Raw genomic sequence first — 14,241 nt, forward strand, 5'->3', positions numbered from 1 at the left:
ACTTGACAAGAATAAGCAGGGAAAAATAGGGATTCATCAATTAGTATGTTATTGGTTTTTATATCTTTTGTGACTTCAGAACTCAGAAAGGGAAGCAATGAAATTCTTCACAGATTTTGAGTCATGACATGAATAATACCATATGATTAATCAGTCAGCCAGGCACAGGGCTAGGCATTAGGAATACAAAGAATGAGGCAATTTCTACTCATTCTTTCAGGGGAAATAATCTGTGCATGTGTAAATATGGATGTAATAAATACAAAATCAATTACAGGGGACAGAGAAGGGCACTAGGAGTTGTGGAAGGGCTCAGGAAAGGATTCATGTACAAGGTGGTATGCAGAGTCTCTTGTGTAGCCTCCCCTTTCTTCCCCACTACTTGCATTCACTATCCCCCACCCCAACTCCCAGCACCAAGACCTAGATGGAAAATCTTTATCCCCCTCCTCATTATTATGCGCACCATCAACTCATATAAAATATCATTTATGGAATTACAAACCACTACCAGGAACCTCCCATAAGTTAGAAATGAGAGAAAGCTCCCCTGTTAGGTCCGTTGAAAAGATTTGTGGATGTCTCTACCTCTTTCTCAGTGATCATTGAAAAAGCAAAGGATTTTTATGAAGTCAGCTAAAATGTTTATTTTCAGAAGAGTGATTTTGCTGTTTCAGAGTTAGATACAGCATTAGAGGATTAGAAAGAGCTGATATGAGTGAATCATGATGCTGTGGAAAAATATTTATGACCTGCCAAAGAACTCATTTCTGAGAACAGTCCGATGAAACACTTCAGTTTTGCTGGATGCTTGCTTTGCCCATAGTCAGCTCTAATGTTTGTCCAGGTCTTGAATTGAGTTTCCAACAGGGCAAGAGTAAGTGAGTAAGATCATATGCATCTGAGAAGTCCTGTTCTTCTTCATTCAGATTTCTTATGAGTTTTGCAATTAAACTATTTTATTTGAACTAGACTTTTTATTTAATTTCATAAAATAACTTTTTATGTCTATATAGATCTTGGGATACTTACACAACCAGTGTATGTCATAAGCAGGACTTGAACCCAGGTTTTCTTGCCTTGGAGACCTAGCTATCTTTTCACTATATTAAGATGCCTCTCACAAGTTAAATCATACACTCCCTTATTTTACTCCTTCATCTATGTATGTTTTGTTTTCTTTCTCACCCCCCCCAAAAAAATTAGAAGTATCATTTGTGGAAAATATTATACTATTTTATATCATTTCTAATTCTCAACCAGACCCAGAGCCTGATTTAATGAGTAACTGGATGAAGATCCAGGACCTGGGCTTCTTTGTTCTCTCTAAAAGTTTGCTCAGGCAATACCCTTACCTCTGTCAACAAGGCCAGATCATTAAGGATGTACCCTAACCCCAAAGAGATTACCTTGCTTAATATTCTACAGGTATATACTATGTTATGGAATGTAATGAGACACAGAGACGCTGGGCTGTAGTTTCAACTGACTTTTGTCAACATCCTTTACAACTGTATTCCATTAAGGAAAATCCTCTTGTTGTATCATGGTTAAACATACATGAGGGTCATAAAAAATGAGGTAATACAGGCTTGCTAGGTCTGCTAAAATAACATATATAAGTTTTCTCATTGCTTTGTTCAGGCAGCCAGAGTTTATATTCTGACTCCTTGTACGTACAAGTAAGCTAGCTTCACTATGCTTTAAGGGAAAATAATAAACAACATGGATTTTTCTATCACCTAGCTCTGTTGTTTCCTTCAACCAAATTTTCAGGTTTAACACATTCCAGTGCCTACCACATACTGGTCCCTGAAGGAAAGTAAAGATTGTAAAACACAGGAGCGCATGGTGGTGGGGGAGAGGGAGGGGGAAGGGAGGAAAGGTGCAACTCTTGTGAAGAGAAACAGAATGTCAGGTTCGTGGAACAGCTAGTGGGCTGTAGCTGGAAATGTAGTGTGTGAGATGGGATAATGTGAAGAAAGGCTAGAAAAGTTGGTTGGAACAAGGTTGTGGAGGGACTTTAGATCGTAGGCTGAAGAGTTTGCGTTTTATCCTACTACAAGTAATAGGGGGTACAGAAGTTTTTGAGCCAGTGAGTGACATGGTCAGAATATTTTGGCAACTGTGCAGTGGCTAGATTGGATAGGAGAGACACTGGAAGAAAGGAAATCAATTAGGCATTTATTATAATGACTTCTGGCAAGAGGCAGTCACAACCTGAACTAGGATGGTCGAGATCAGTGGACTAATGTGAGAGAATTAGAGGTTTAAAAATTTGGAAAACTTGAAAAATAACTGCAGAGGTAGGGAACTTTGCAGGAGCGAGGTGAGTTTGGGTTTTGTCTTTGTATCCCCAGCACCTAGTGTAGTGCTTTATTAGGTATTTAATAAATACTTGTGGAATTGAATTTGTTGAATTTAGTTATTCAGTTAAGAATAGTCTTCACTGTTCATTGAAGAAGATCCAGGTGTTTCTTGGGATAGTGTCAAAAAGAGACATCCTGTACTATAATGAAACTGAGTTTTACAAAAACTGAAACATTATTCAGTCTTATTGTAGTTAGTTGAAATAATATCTTAACAGGAGATTGGAGGTCTGGTCTGCATAGATTCTAGAAATAGGAGAGCCAAAAGATTTGTGGATGTTTATTCAGTAATATCTAGGGGTGAGGACACTCTTGTTTTATTAAAAAAAAAAACTTATTGATACTTTTCTTGACATAATAGACACTTCCTCACTAAACAGCCTCAGAAACTCCCCTACAGAGTACATTCCCACCCCTCCCCCCCACCCCGTTTAATGGTTGTAACAGAAAGGAAGGATATATTGTTTAACTTTGATGATATATTAATAGTGACCAAAGTTTTGTTGCCTATCAGTGTTGGGTTTTTTTTTTTATATTATCGCATATATTTGAGTGTATTGGGTTTTTTGGCTTAGCTTTCTTCTCTGTTCACTATTTCATGTCTTCCTATGCTTCTTAGAATTTTTCGTATTTGTCATTCCTTATAACACACGAATGTCCCATTATATATGTATGGTTTATATGTAGATATAATATTTATTTAATTATTACTCTACCAATGGGTGCATATTTTGCTTTTAGTTTTTTTGTTATCACAAGGATGTTATGACAGATTATTACTATTATTTTTATTTTGCTGTCAATAGCCTCCTTAGTTGTATAGTCCCAGTAATGGAATTGCTAAATTTAAAATGATGAACAATTTGGTAACTTTTATTGCATAATTCAAAATTGTTTTCCATTACCATCCACTGGTAATAAATTAACATGTCTGTTTTCACATAGCCTGCCTAGCAATTAATTTTCCCATTTTTTGTCAATTTTGCTGTCTTGATGGGCATGAGATAATCCCTCATGGGATGGAGTACTCTTTCTTAAGAACATCCAGTTCCTTTTTGTGGTGTGGTGAGAAGCAGTGTGGATCTAGAGTCAGAGGACCAAGATTCCAATTCTGATTCTTCCACTTACTACTTGTATGACTTTGGAAAAGCCATGTAACTAATTTGGGCTATAATTACCCCATCTGTAAATTGGGGGAGAGGGAGTTGGAGATGATCTCTAAGTTTCCTTAGCTGTAAATCAGACATTCTTAACCTTTCTTGGACTCCTTTGGCAATCTGATGAAGCCTGTGGACTTCTTCTCAGAATGACATTTTAAAATGCATAAAATGTATGCATGATGAAAACTAATTACATCAAAATATGGTTATCAGAATATTTTTTGAAAACAAGTTTATGGATCCTGGTTAAGAATGCCTGCTCTAAATCTATGATCCTTCTTCTATGGTTCGTTGGCTGAATTCTCACAAAGCAACCTTACAGTATTGTTATTTGGACTCTTGAATGAGCATACCCATCCAAAGCAAGAGTGTCATGTGTAGATACATAACTGGTAGGTAGATAACTTTCTAGGCATGTATCCTTAAATTAGCATACTGTTTTCTAAATCAGTCTGTTTTTAATTTGATTAGTAAAAATTGCCTTCCTAGAGCCTAACCAACTCTTTCTGGGCTCATGAAACTGACTTTCTGAGTATACAAAGGTCAAGACTAACCCTTGTTCTGGATACAACCACTATGAGAGATCCATCTTATAAATCTAGGCAACCTGTATTCTGCCACTGTTTAACTTTTAATTGCAAAGCTGTTCACATTGTAGGTACCTAATATTTGTCTGGTTGGCCTGAATGGTATAAAGTTGTAATTTAGTTTTATTTTCCAGGTATAAGAAATCATAAACTCAGAAGGTGAATATGGGTGAAAAGAAACCAGAGCCTCTGGACTTCGTGAAGGATTTTCAGGAATATCTCACTCAACAGACCCACCATGTGAACATGATCTCTGGATCAGTTAGTGGGGACAAAGAAGCAGAAGCTCTTCAGGGAGGTAGATTAATTTTTAAATATTATTACATATTTCATTTATGTAAGCAGCGTTGTAAACACTTATTATGAAGAACAAACATTATTATATGAATTGTTTGCTTTTTTTTGAAAAGTAAAATATTTTATTCATTACCATTAATTAGTAATAGAGAATGGAGTTTGTGGGGAGGAGCAGACAGAGTTCTAAAGATGTAATTTACTAAATTGTAGGAAAATAGTATAGTGAGCAGCTTTCCTAGAAATCTGAAGGCCTGAGTTGTCTCTGTCATTTGGTAAACTGTGACCACCTTCAGCCAACTACTTGGATTCTCTGGGCCTGTTTCCTCATCAGTAAAATAAAGGGGTCAGATTAGATGGTTGCTAATGCCTCTTTTAGGACTATAGTTCTATGATTCTTAATGCTGATTGGTGCCAAACCTTTAAATTTTATCTTGGGAGCTTAATAACAAAGTTAAGAAATTGAAGATCCTGTTAGACAAATACTACTTAGAATTCAAGTGTACAGTACTTTGAATTAGATGGAAAAGTGAAAAGTCTATTAATTCTTTTAGACCGAAGTAACAAAAATCTGATCTACAAGTCATAATGTAATGACCATGCATATTTGGGGGAATTGATTAAGTGTTTAAATTCACAGACACCTGTGTTCTATTATACCAGTAAGTTTAAAGTAAATTTTTATAACATATGCATATACATGTTTTCCCTTATGTGAAATAAGGATATTGAGGAATACTAAATAAGTGAACTGAATGAATCTCAGTGTGATTAATTAAGTTATCATTTATAAATGATTCTGTACCACCTTGGACCAAAATATAAAATTGTAGTAATTCTAGAGACTTGGTTTCTATTGCCATACTTTGATTATAGCTGGGACAGATGGTGATCAAAATGGACTTGATCATCCATCTGTTGAAGTGTCCTTGGATGAAAACTCAGGAATGCTGGTGGATGGATTCGAAAGGACATTTGATGGAAAACTAAAATGTCGATACTGCAACTATGCCAGCAAAGGAACAGCACGACTCATTGAGCATATTAGAATTCACACAGGTAATGAGGTAATTTCTTGGTGTGTTTGTGTGGATGCTTGCAGTAATTTAAAAATGAAGGATAACACAGGGTTTATATTAATGAAGAAATTCTACTCTCTATCAGAAATATCATATAAAGGAGAGGTACAAATTAAAAATTATCGGAGTTTCAGAGCACTGCCTCTTTGGTAGAGAACATTGTTTTCTACAGACCTTCCCATCCCAGAGGGTGAATAGTGAAAAGAGGGTGAATAGCCCCCATGCCCAGTTTCCTGCTGGCCCCTTAGCATTTGCCTGGTGCTGCTTTATATCATGCTGATCGGCCCTGGAGTTTTGCATTTTGAATTTGGTAATCATGTTTTTATTGGCAGTAGGGTGTGGCAGGGGGCAATAGTGGGGAAATAACCCTATGTCTAGGTACCATATATATTTTAGTAATCAGATGTTTCCAGATTACAGTCTCATAGGATTTGGCAATGATCTCCTCAAAAATGTTATGGCAGTTTTTATGCATGATATACTTTCAAAAATAACCTGGAAACATGACAATGGGAAAAGTATATGCTGCCAGCTATGTGAATTTTGAAGTAGAACTGTCTAATTATATACAAAGGACAAGAACACCACTTACAATGAAGGTTTTAGTGCAGTTTTAAGCCATTCAAGCTTAGTTTTAAGCTAATAAAGTTTAAGACAGCACTTAAGACTTTTTTTGGATTTTTAAAATTTTTATTTAATATTTTTAGTTTTCAGCATTGATTTTCACAAGAGTTTGAATTACAAATTTTCTCCCCATTTCTACCCTCCCCCCACTCCAAGATGGCATATATTCTGATTGACCCATTCCCCAGTCAGCCCTCCCTTCTGTCACCCCACTCCCCCCATCCCCTTTTCCCTTACTTTCTTGTAGGGCAAGATAGATTTCTATGCCCCATTGCCTGTATATCTTATTTCCTAGTTGCATGCAAAAACTTTTTTTTTTAACCTCTGCTTTTAAAACTTTGAGTTCCAAATTCGTTCCCCTCTTCCCTCCCCACCCACCCTCCCTAAGAAGGCAAGCAATTCAACATAGGCTACATGTGTATCATTATGCAAAACCCTTCCACAATACTCATGTTGTGAAAGACTAACTATATTTTGCTCCTTCCTAGCCTATCCCCCTTTGTCCAATTTTCTCCCTTGACCCTGTCCCTTTTCAAAAGTGTTTGCTTTTAATTACCTCTTCCTCCATCTGCCCTCCCTTCTATCGTCCCCCCTTTTTTATCTCCTTTCTCCTTTCCTGTGGAGTAAGATACCCAGTTGAGTGTGTATGTTATTCCCTCCTCAGGTCAAATCTGATGAGAGCAAGATTCACTCATTTCCCCTCACCAGCCCCCTCTTTCCTTCCTACAGAACTGCTTTTTCTTGCCACTTTTATGTGAGATAATTTACCCCATTCTATTTCTCCCTCTCTTAATATATTCCTCTCTCTTGCCTTAATGTGATTTTATTGTTTTAGATATCATCCCTTCATATTCAACTCACCTTGTGCCCTCTGTCTATATGTGTGTGTGTGTGTGTGTGTGTGTATGTATGTATGTATGTATGTATATTCCCTTCAGCTACCCTAATACTGAGGTCTCATGAATTATACACATCATCTTTTCATGTAGGAATGTAAACAAGACAGTTCAATTTTAGTAAGTCCCTTATGATTTCTCTTTCTTGTTTACCTTTTCATGCTTCTCTTGATTCTTGTGTTTGAAAGTCACATTTTCTATTCAGCTCTGGTCTTTTCACTGAGAAAGCTTGAAAGTCCTCTATTTTATTGAAAATCCATATTTTGCCTTGGAGTATGATACTCAGTTTTGCTGGGTAGGTTATTCCTAGTTTTAATCCTAGCTCCATTGACCTCCAGAGTATCATATTCCAAGCCCTTTCATCCCTTAATGTAGAAGCTGCTAGATCTTGTGTTATCCTGACTGTGTTTCCACAATACTCAAATTGTTTCTTTCTGGCTGTTTGCAGTATTTTTTCCTTGAACTGAGAGCTCTGGAATTTGGCAACAATGTTCCTAGGAGTCTTCTTTTTGGGATCTTTTTCAGGAGGTGATCTGTGGATTCTTTCAATTTCTATTTTACCCTCCTCTGGCTGTAGAATATCAGGGCAGTTTTCCTTGATAATTTCTTGAAAGATGATATCTAGGCTCTTTTTTTGATCATGGCTTTCAGGTAGTCCAATAATTTTTAAATTATCTCTTCTGGATCTATTTTCCAGGTCAGTGGTTTTTCCAATGAGATATTTCTCATTGTCTTCCACTTTTTCATTCCTTTGGTTCTGTTTTATAACATCTTGATTTCTCATAAAATCACTCTGACTGCTTGTGGAGTATAGAATACTTTGTCCCAACCTTGAAGGACTGCACTGTTGTTTTCAGAGCTTTTTCTACACAGCAAGCTCTGCCACACTAGCGCTCCTTCTCCCCCAAGAACCACCAACCTGGACTGCGACTCAGATCTGAGCAGGCTCTGCACTCCCACTCTGATCCGCCACTTAATTCCTCCCACCAGGTGGGCCTGGGGCCGGAAGCAACTGCAGCTGTAGTTTTGTAGCTGCACCACCTCTGCTGCCCCCGGAGCAGTGGCCAAACCAGTTTTTTCCCACTAACCCTCTCTGTTGTCTTTGGTGTTTGTGGGTTGAGAAGTCTAGTAACTATCACAGCTCACTGATTCAGGGCGCTAGCGTCTGTTCCACCTGGCTGCCGGGTCTGGTTGGTCTGGGCGCAACCCACGCTGGGCTCTGCTCTGCTTCCAGCTTCTTGTGATAGACCTTACCCAGTGACCATCCAGGCTGTCCTGGGCTGGAGCCCTGCTTCCCTCTGCTATTCCGTGGGTTCTGCAGTTCTAGAATTTGTTCAGAGCCATTTTTATAGGTGTTTGGAGGGTCCTGGGGGAGAGCTTTAGGCCAGTCCCTGCTTTCTAGCCGCCATCTAGCACTTAACAACTTTTGAAACACCCTATACACACACACATATACATCTGATACATTATGGTATAGATTATTTACATTATGTACATTATATACATTAGTAGCTTCTCTGCAACTAGAGTCTTAGGTGCCTAGGGCACAAAGATTACAGACCTTCCCGAGGTCCCATAGCCAGGAGGTGTCAGAAGCAGGATTTGAGGCCTTGTCTTCCTAGTTTTGATGTCAGCTCTCAGAATCCATCACAACATTTCTACGTTATAAAGTAGGGAATATCATTATTAATCAGATATTGTGATTGCTCCACTGTTTCCTCTTATCTACAAGAGTGCTGATTATGGCTAAAAGAAAATTTATAACAGTATGCCCTTTGATAGACCTGGACATCACAAATTTTGTGCTGACAAGAATAATTTACTTTAAATTATTTGTGTACGTTTGTGAGATCTCTTTGTTTCTTGGATTTCTTGTCACTTGGAATGGACCTCACTTTTATACTTGTGATCTAGTTTGTATTATAATTATTTGTGTTAAGTGCCTTACTTCCTTTGCTCTTTGAAGGCAAGGACCATTTCATCTCATTTTTGTATCCCTGGTGATTAGCTTTCTTAGAACTAAGTAAATTTTTTGTTAATTTAAATAATCTTTAGTAATGTTTAGATTTGTATTCAATGTATCACTTTTCTGTGCTTATCAAGATAGTTCTACATCTCTAAACTCAATGAACATGAGATCATGAAATTTTCTATTAAATGTGCTCCTGTTATCATACCTTTCCTTTATTTTTACAGGTGAAAAACCTCATAGATGTCACTTATGTCCATTTGCATCAGCTTATGAGCGTCATCTGGAAGCCCACATGCGTTCCCATACTGGTGAAAAACCATACAAATGTGAATTATGTTCCTTCCGCTGCAGTGATAGAAGTAATCTTTCCCATCATCGTAGACGTAAACATAAAATGGTACCAATTAAAGGTACTAGGTCTTCCTTAAGCAGCAAGAAAATGTGGGGGGTTTTACAAAAGAAGACTAGTAATCTAGGGTACAGCAGGAGAGCACTAATCAATTTGAGTCCACCTTCCATGGTGGTTCAGAAACCAGACTACCTGAATGATTTTACCCATGAAATCCCAAATATCCAGACTGATACATATGAAAGCATGGGAAAAACGACACAGACTGGTGGCCTGCCAAGGGACCCACAAGAACTCATGGTTGACAACCCATTAAATCAGCTATCCACTCTAGCAGGACAGTTATCTAGCTTGCCACCTGAGAATCAAAACCCTGCATCCCCTGATGTTGTTCCATGCCCTGATGAAAAGCCTTTTATGATTCAGCAGCCCACCACCCCGGCAGTTGTTTCTGCTGTTTCAACAAGTATTCCTCAGAGCTCATCTCCTACAAGTCCCGAACCTCGGCCATCCCATAGTCAGAGGAACTATAGCCCTGTGGCAGGCCCAAGCAGTGAGCGCAGTGCTCACACTAGTACTCCCAGCATAAGTAACAGCCAGCCCAGCACGCCAGCCCCAGCCCTGCCAGTTCAGGACCCTCAGCTTCTGCATCACTGCCAGCACTGTGATATGTACTTTGCAGACAACATCCTTTATACTATTCACATGGGATGTCATGGGTTTGAAAACCCTTTTCAGTGTAATATATGTGGATGCAAATGTAAAAACAAGTATGATTTTGCCTGTCATTTTGCAAGAGGGCAACATAACCAGCACTGATACAAAACAATCATATCGTGATTTTTTTGGTCTTGCTTTTCTAAAACTTCATGTTTCTGTCATCCTTAATGAGGTATTTACTAATTTAAGAGATCATATCTTATGTTTCTAAATTGTAAATTTGACAATGGAGACAAATTTTTCTTGTCTGGTCAGGGTCATTTATGTGTTGGTGATAAGGTAGATGGTATTTAATTTAGTTTGAAGTCTTTTTTTTCTCTTTGTCCAGTAGATAAGAATTGGAGTGCAATTTTATGTCTTATGAGCCTTCATTTAATTTTCCTACATTTAATACCCATAAATACTTTATATTGCTCATTCAGTCTTCTTAGTATTTCTATTTACATGTTAATTTCAGCTTGTAGAAGTGATTTTGGTACCTTGTAGCTTCTACCATGTTCTAAAATGGTGATTTGTAAAAAAAAAAAAAAGTTACTAAACCAAACCACTTAAAACATTTAGTGGGAGGGTTATTTTAAAATAACTTTTAATTGACAACGTTATTCCCATGTTTTGAATTCAAGCACTTCTATCAGCTAAACTAACAGTGGCTTTAACTGGTTTCGGTTTAGGAAATTGCCTTTTTGCCAAGGAAAAAAAATAATACGCAGTTTCTGATGTTAAAAAAAAAGTTATGAAAAAATTCAAATACCATTTTCTTGAAAAGAAAAAAAACCCAGCATCTAAAATTAGTTTGAAAATACACTGTTCACTTCCATGATATAAAATAAATAAAATTCCATATTTTTATCTCTTTTTATTGTTTTGGCATGGGTGAAAAGGTGGTGTCCAATTTCTATTGCATTCACACTGTTGCACTTTCAGTCTATTAAAAAAAATTGAGCTAAGCAAAATAAGTATTTGTTGGAGTGGGAGTACCTGCTATTTCACAGAAGTGTCCCTGAAAATGTTTTCTTTTAACATTGTACTTTTTCATTTGAAATTTGTCCTGGTGTTATAGGCATCAGACAGACCAGATAACTAATAGGAGTTGCAATTTCCTCCTGATAATTTGATTACCAAAGACGAACATCAGAATGTCATCCTTTCCAATTACTTTTTTAGTCCTGGGAAATATGCTTCAAAAAGTTTTGGAGTTTTCTGCCCTTTCTTCTGTCCCTTACCTGACAATCTTTTCTGAGAAAGTTACAGAAACTTGGATGTGTATAAAAAAATTTAATTTGAAAAAGTGGTCTAACATAAATCAGAGCTTATTTAAAACCAGCCTTAAACTCTAGTGTAAATTGTAGTTTAGTGCCAATATTTTCTTTGGATTCAAGTTGTCATGTTCATTTGCAGGTTTGCCAAACAGCAAATAATAATGATGATAATAATAATTATGCACACACACACATCTGTGAAGGGCATCTACATCAGTTTGGTAATAAAGACAGAAGGGTAACAATGGGGATAAATTTTCCTAAATTTGACATTTGATACTGTAAAGATTATAAGAACTATATAAAAGTAGAGTGAATTCACTTAGAAGAGAAGGCTACTCTTTTCCAATCACATAATTTAAAAAAAGAAATTAGGTTGGTTAAACAATTATTGATAATTTTAAAATGTAGTTTGGATCTGAAAATTGTACTACATAGTCTTACATAGAAAATCTTAATTTTTAAAATATACTTATTAACCAAAAAGGACCTTTAGACCAGAATGGAAAATATTGATGCCATTAGCTAACAATAAAGCTCTCTGATTGTGTAAGGTTAATGGACTCTCCAGTCCCCACTGAGCTGGGAATGGCTGGAAAACCATTAAAATGTGCTTTTGTGTTTAGCATAAATTATAAATTCATCTCAATCAAAATATTTCCCCAAAATAATTATAAATGCCTCTTCCTCTTAAAATTTAAAGGTTTAAAGCCTCAGATACAAAGATTCTATTTTGCAGTATTACTTAAATCTCTTATTCTGAAAATCATTCTTTCTATAGGAACCTAAATGTAAGGCTTGTTTCTAGTAACTTATTTTAGTGTAAGAGGGAAGAAAATTATTTGAAACATTTTTGAATTTTAAAAAAATTCACCCTTGTATGTCCCAAAATATAAAATGGAATTTTTAACTTCAAAAAAATTGCTTGTGAAATTCAGAATATCTATATTATGTTGTCTGTGCCAAACAATGACTTGAATGTTTTTCTGACAACTAAAAGTAGATTTTTAATGTGCATTTAAAAATTAAATGAATGGTAGTTTTCCAGTTTTATACTAGTATATATACAAATACTAATATTTGCTATAACCTAAAATAAAGAGCACAATTGGTATTCCAAAGTTATTGCCTGCTTACAAGCTAAATTTAATTCTACATGTGTTAAATGCACTAAATTGTTAAAGGTCAATCTGTTAACTTTTTTTGTATTAGTCTTAAAATTTAGGAATTTATTTAAATTCTATACTTGGAAGAATGTTAATTCCTGCACTTAAGTATAAAACACACATTTTCCTCCCACTTTATTTTTAAAATGTCAAACATTTTATAAACAAAATTTGTTGGAAAAAAAATTTAACATGCACTATTTATAGTACTTTATTGTTAACAGGCATTTTAATGTTCTGAGACTAAATTTATTTTTGTTCAGTGAACATAACAGTTTAGACTTTAAAGTTGGTAGATAGCTTATCTCCACTAATATTTTTTTAAGAAACTGTGAAGATTAACAGGGAAAAATTGTATTTCAGATTTTACAAATGCAGTGTATAAATACAGCTTCTTGAAATTCAAGCAATGAAATTTCTGTTAGATAGTCCCATAGGATATTTTCCCCTGCTGTTTCAATACAGAAATAGATATGTTGCCATAAAGGTGCAGGATTTATGACAAAGGGAATGTTAAATTACCAAGAAATTTTCATAGTCAGACTACATGACTAATTCAGGTTCTGAGAAAAATGTGTATCAAAATGATATCCTATTACAGAAAAACATTCCCTGCTAAATATTTTTTTCATTGAGCAGTCTTAAGAGTCTATATGTGTTGTGTTCACTTTTGTTAATATGTATTTCAATGTAAAGAGCATATTTTGTATTCAAAAGATGAAACATGAGTTATGGATGTAAGATACATTATATTGTGTAGTGATTACAGAAAAATTTAATGCTGAACTCAACTTTAGCGCAGTTCATGTTGTGAAGCTTTGCTTTTGTAAAATACGAATAAAATAACGCTTTGTAATGACGAATATCCTTTTTAAAAAAAAAAAACTAACCCAATTTATAGTTAATTAAGCTCTAATATAGTGTGAATCAGTAAAAGCAGCTTTACTAAGCAACAATGTAGCGAAAATACACTGTTCTGATGTCTGCAAAGCACTTTAAGCACATTGTTTTACTTGAGCCCCTCTGAGGGAGGTATTCAGGTGATGAAACTGAGGTTCAGAGGGGTTAAATGAATTGTTCATGGTGACAGTGTCAAAGGCAAGAGTGAACCAATCAATAAAGTTTTATTAAGTGCCTCCTATGTGCCAGACACTGTGCTAAGCCCTGGGGATACAAAGAAAAACAAGACAGTTTACAAAGATACAAAGAAAACAAGACCTCCTCCCTGGAGGAGCTCGAAGTGTAATTCTCCTTTTGAATCTAAAATCCTTTCCAGTATCCCATACTGCCTCAAAGTGACCTAAGTTCGTGGATAAGTAGATTGTTCTGGCTCTTCCCTTCCCCAAAACTAGCTAGATGCTGACAGAATCAAGAATCCATTGCATTCTGGTTCTCTATAAAAATCTGTCTTCCCTTTATGTTTATTATCTTTGTCCACCTCATCTCTACTTTAATTTGGGCAACTTAGGGGCCAATGAGCATCATGGACAGACACTCCCACTAATTTCCTAGGCTGCATTTTATTTATATATCTTAATTTTATTTTGTGCAAGGCACTCCAGTGTTATTATCCTGGGCTGCTTACCCAGAGCAGAGCACTGTGCTATTTAAAAAGCAACCCAGTTCCCCAAACCCTCAGTTGCTTGGCTGAGTTCACTGAAAAGCTCATGATGTATTTTAAACAAATTTTTCCTTCCTGATACCCTGATCTTTTAGGATTGAGTTCATTTACCTCATCTTTGCCAATCTGCCTGGGTAATTCAGTC

General features: G+C 36.2%; 1 protein-coding gene across 1 annotated transcript in view; it reads left to right on the top strand.

The window, feature by feature from the left end:
• The window catches only part of IKZF5 (IKAROS family zinc finger 5), a 36,201-nt gene extending 22,019 nt beyond the window's left edge, over positions 1–14,182 (top strand). The window contains exons 3-5 of the mRNA XM_036734301.1: positions 4,251–4,414; positions 5,287–5,469; positions 9,206–14,182. Of these exons, the coding sequence (XP_036590196.1) occupies positions 4,282–4,414; positions 5,287–5,469; positions 9,206–10,149 (1,260 nt within the window). The 5' untranslated portion in view covers positions 4,251–4,281 and the 3' untranslated portion in view covers positions 10,150–14,182. The remainder of the gene's footprint in view (positions 1–4,250; positions 4,415–5,286; positions 5,470–9,205) is intronic.
• The last annotated feature ends 59 nt before the right edge of the window (positions 14,183–14,241 follow it).

The sequence above is a fragment of the Trichosurus vulpecula genome, chromosome 8 (assembly GCF_011100635.1).
Source record: "Trichosurus vulpecula isolate mTriVul1 chromosome 8, mTriVul1.pri, whole genome shotgun sequence".
In the NCBI taxonomy this organism is placed as follows: domain Eukaryota; kingdom Metazoa; phylum Chordata; class Mammalia; order Diprotodontia; family Phalangeridae; genus Trichosurus; species Trichosurus vulpecula.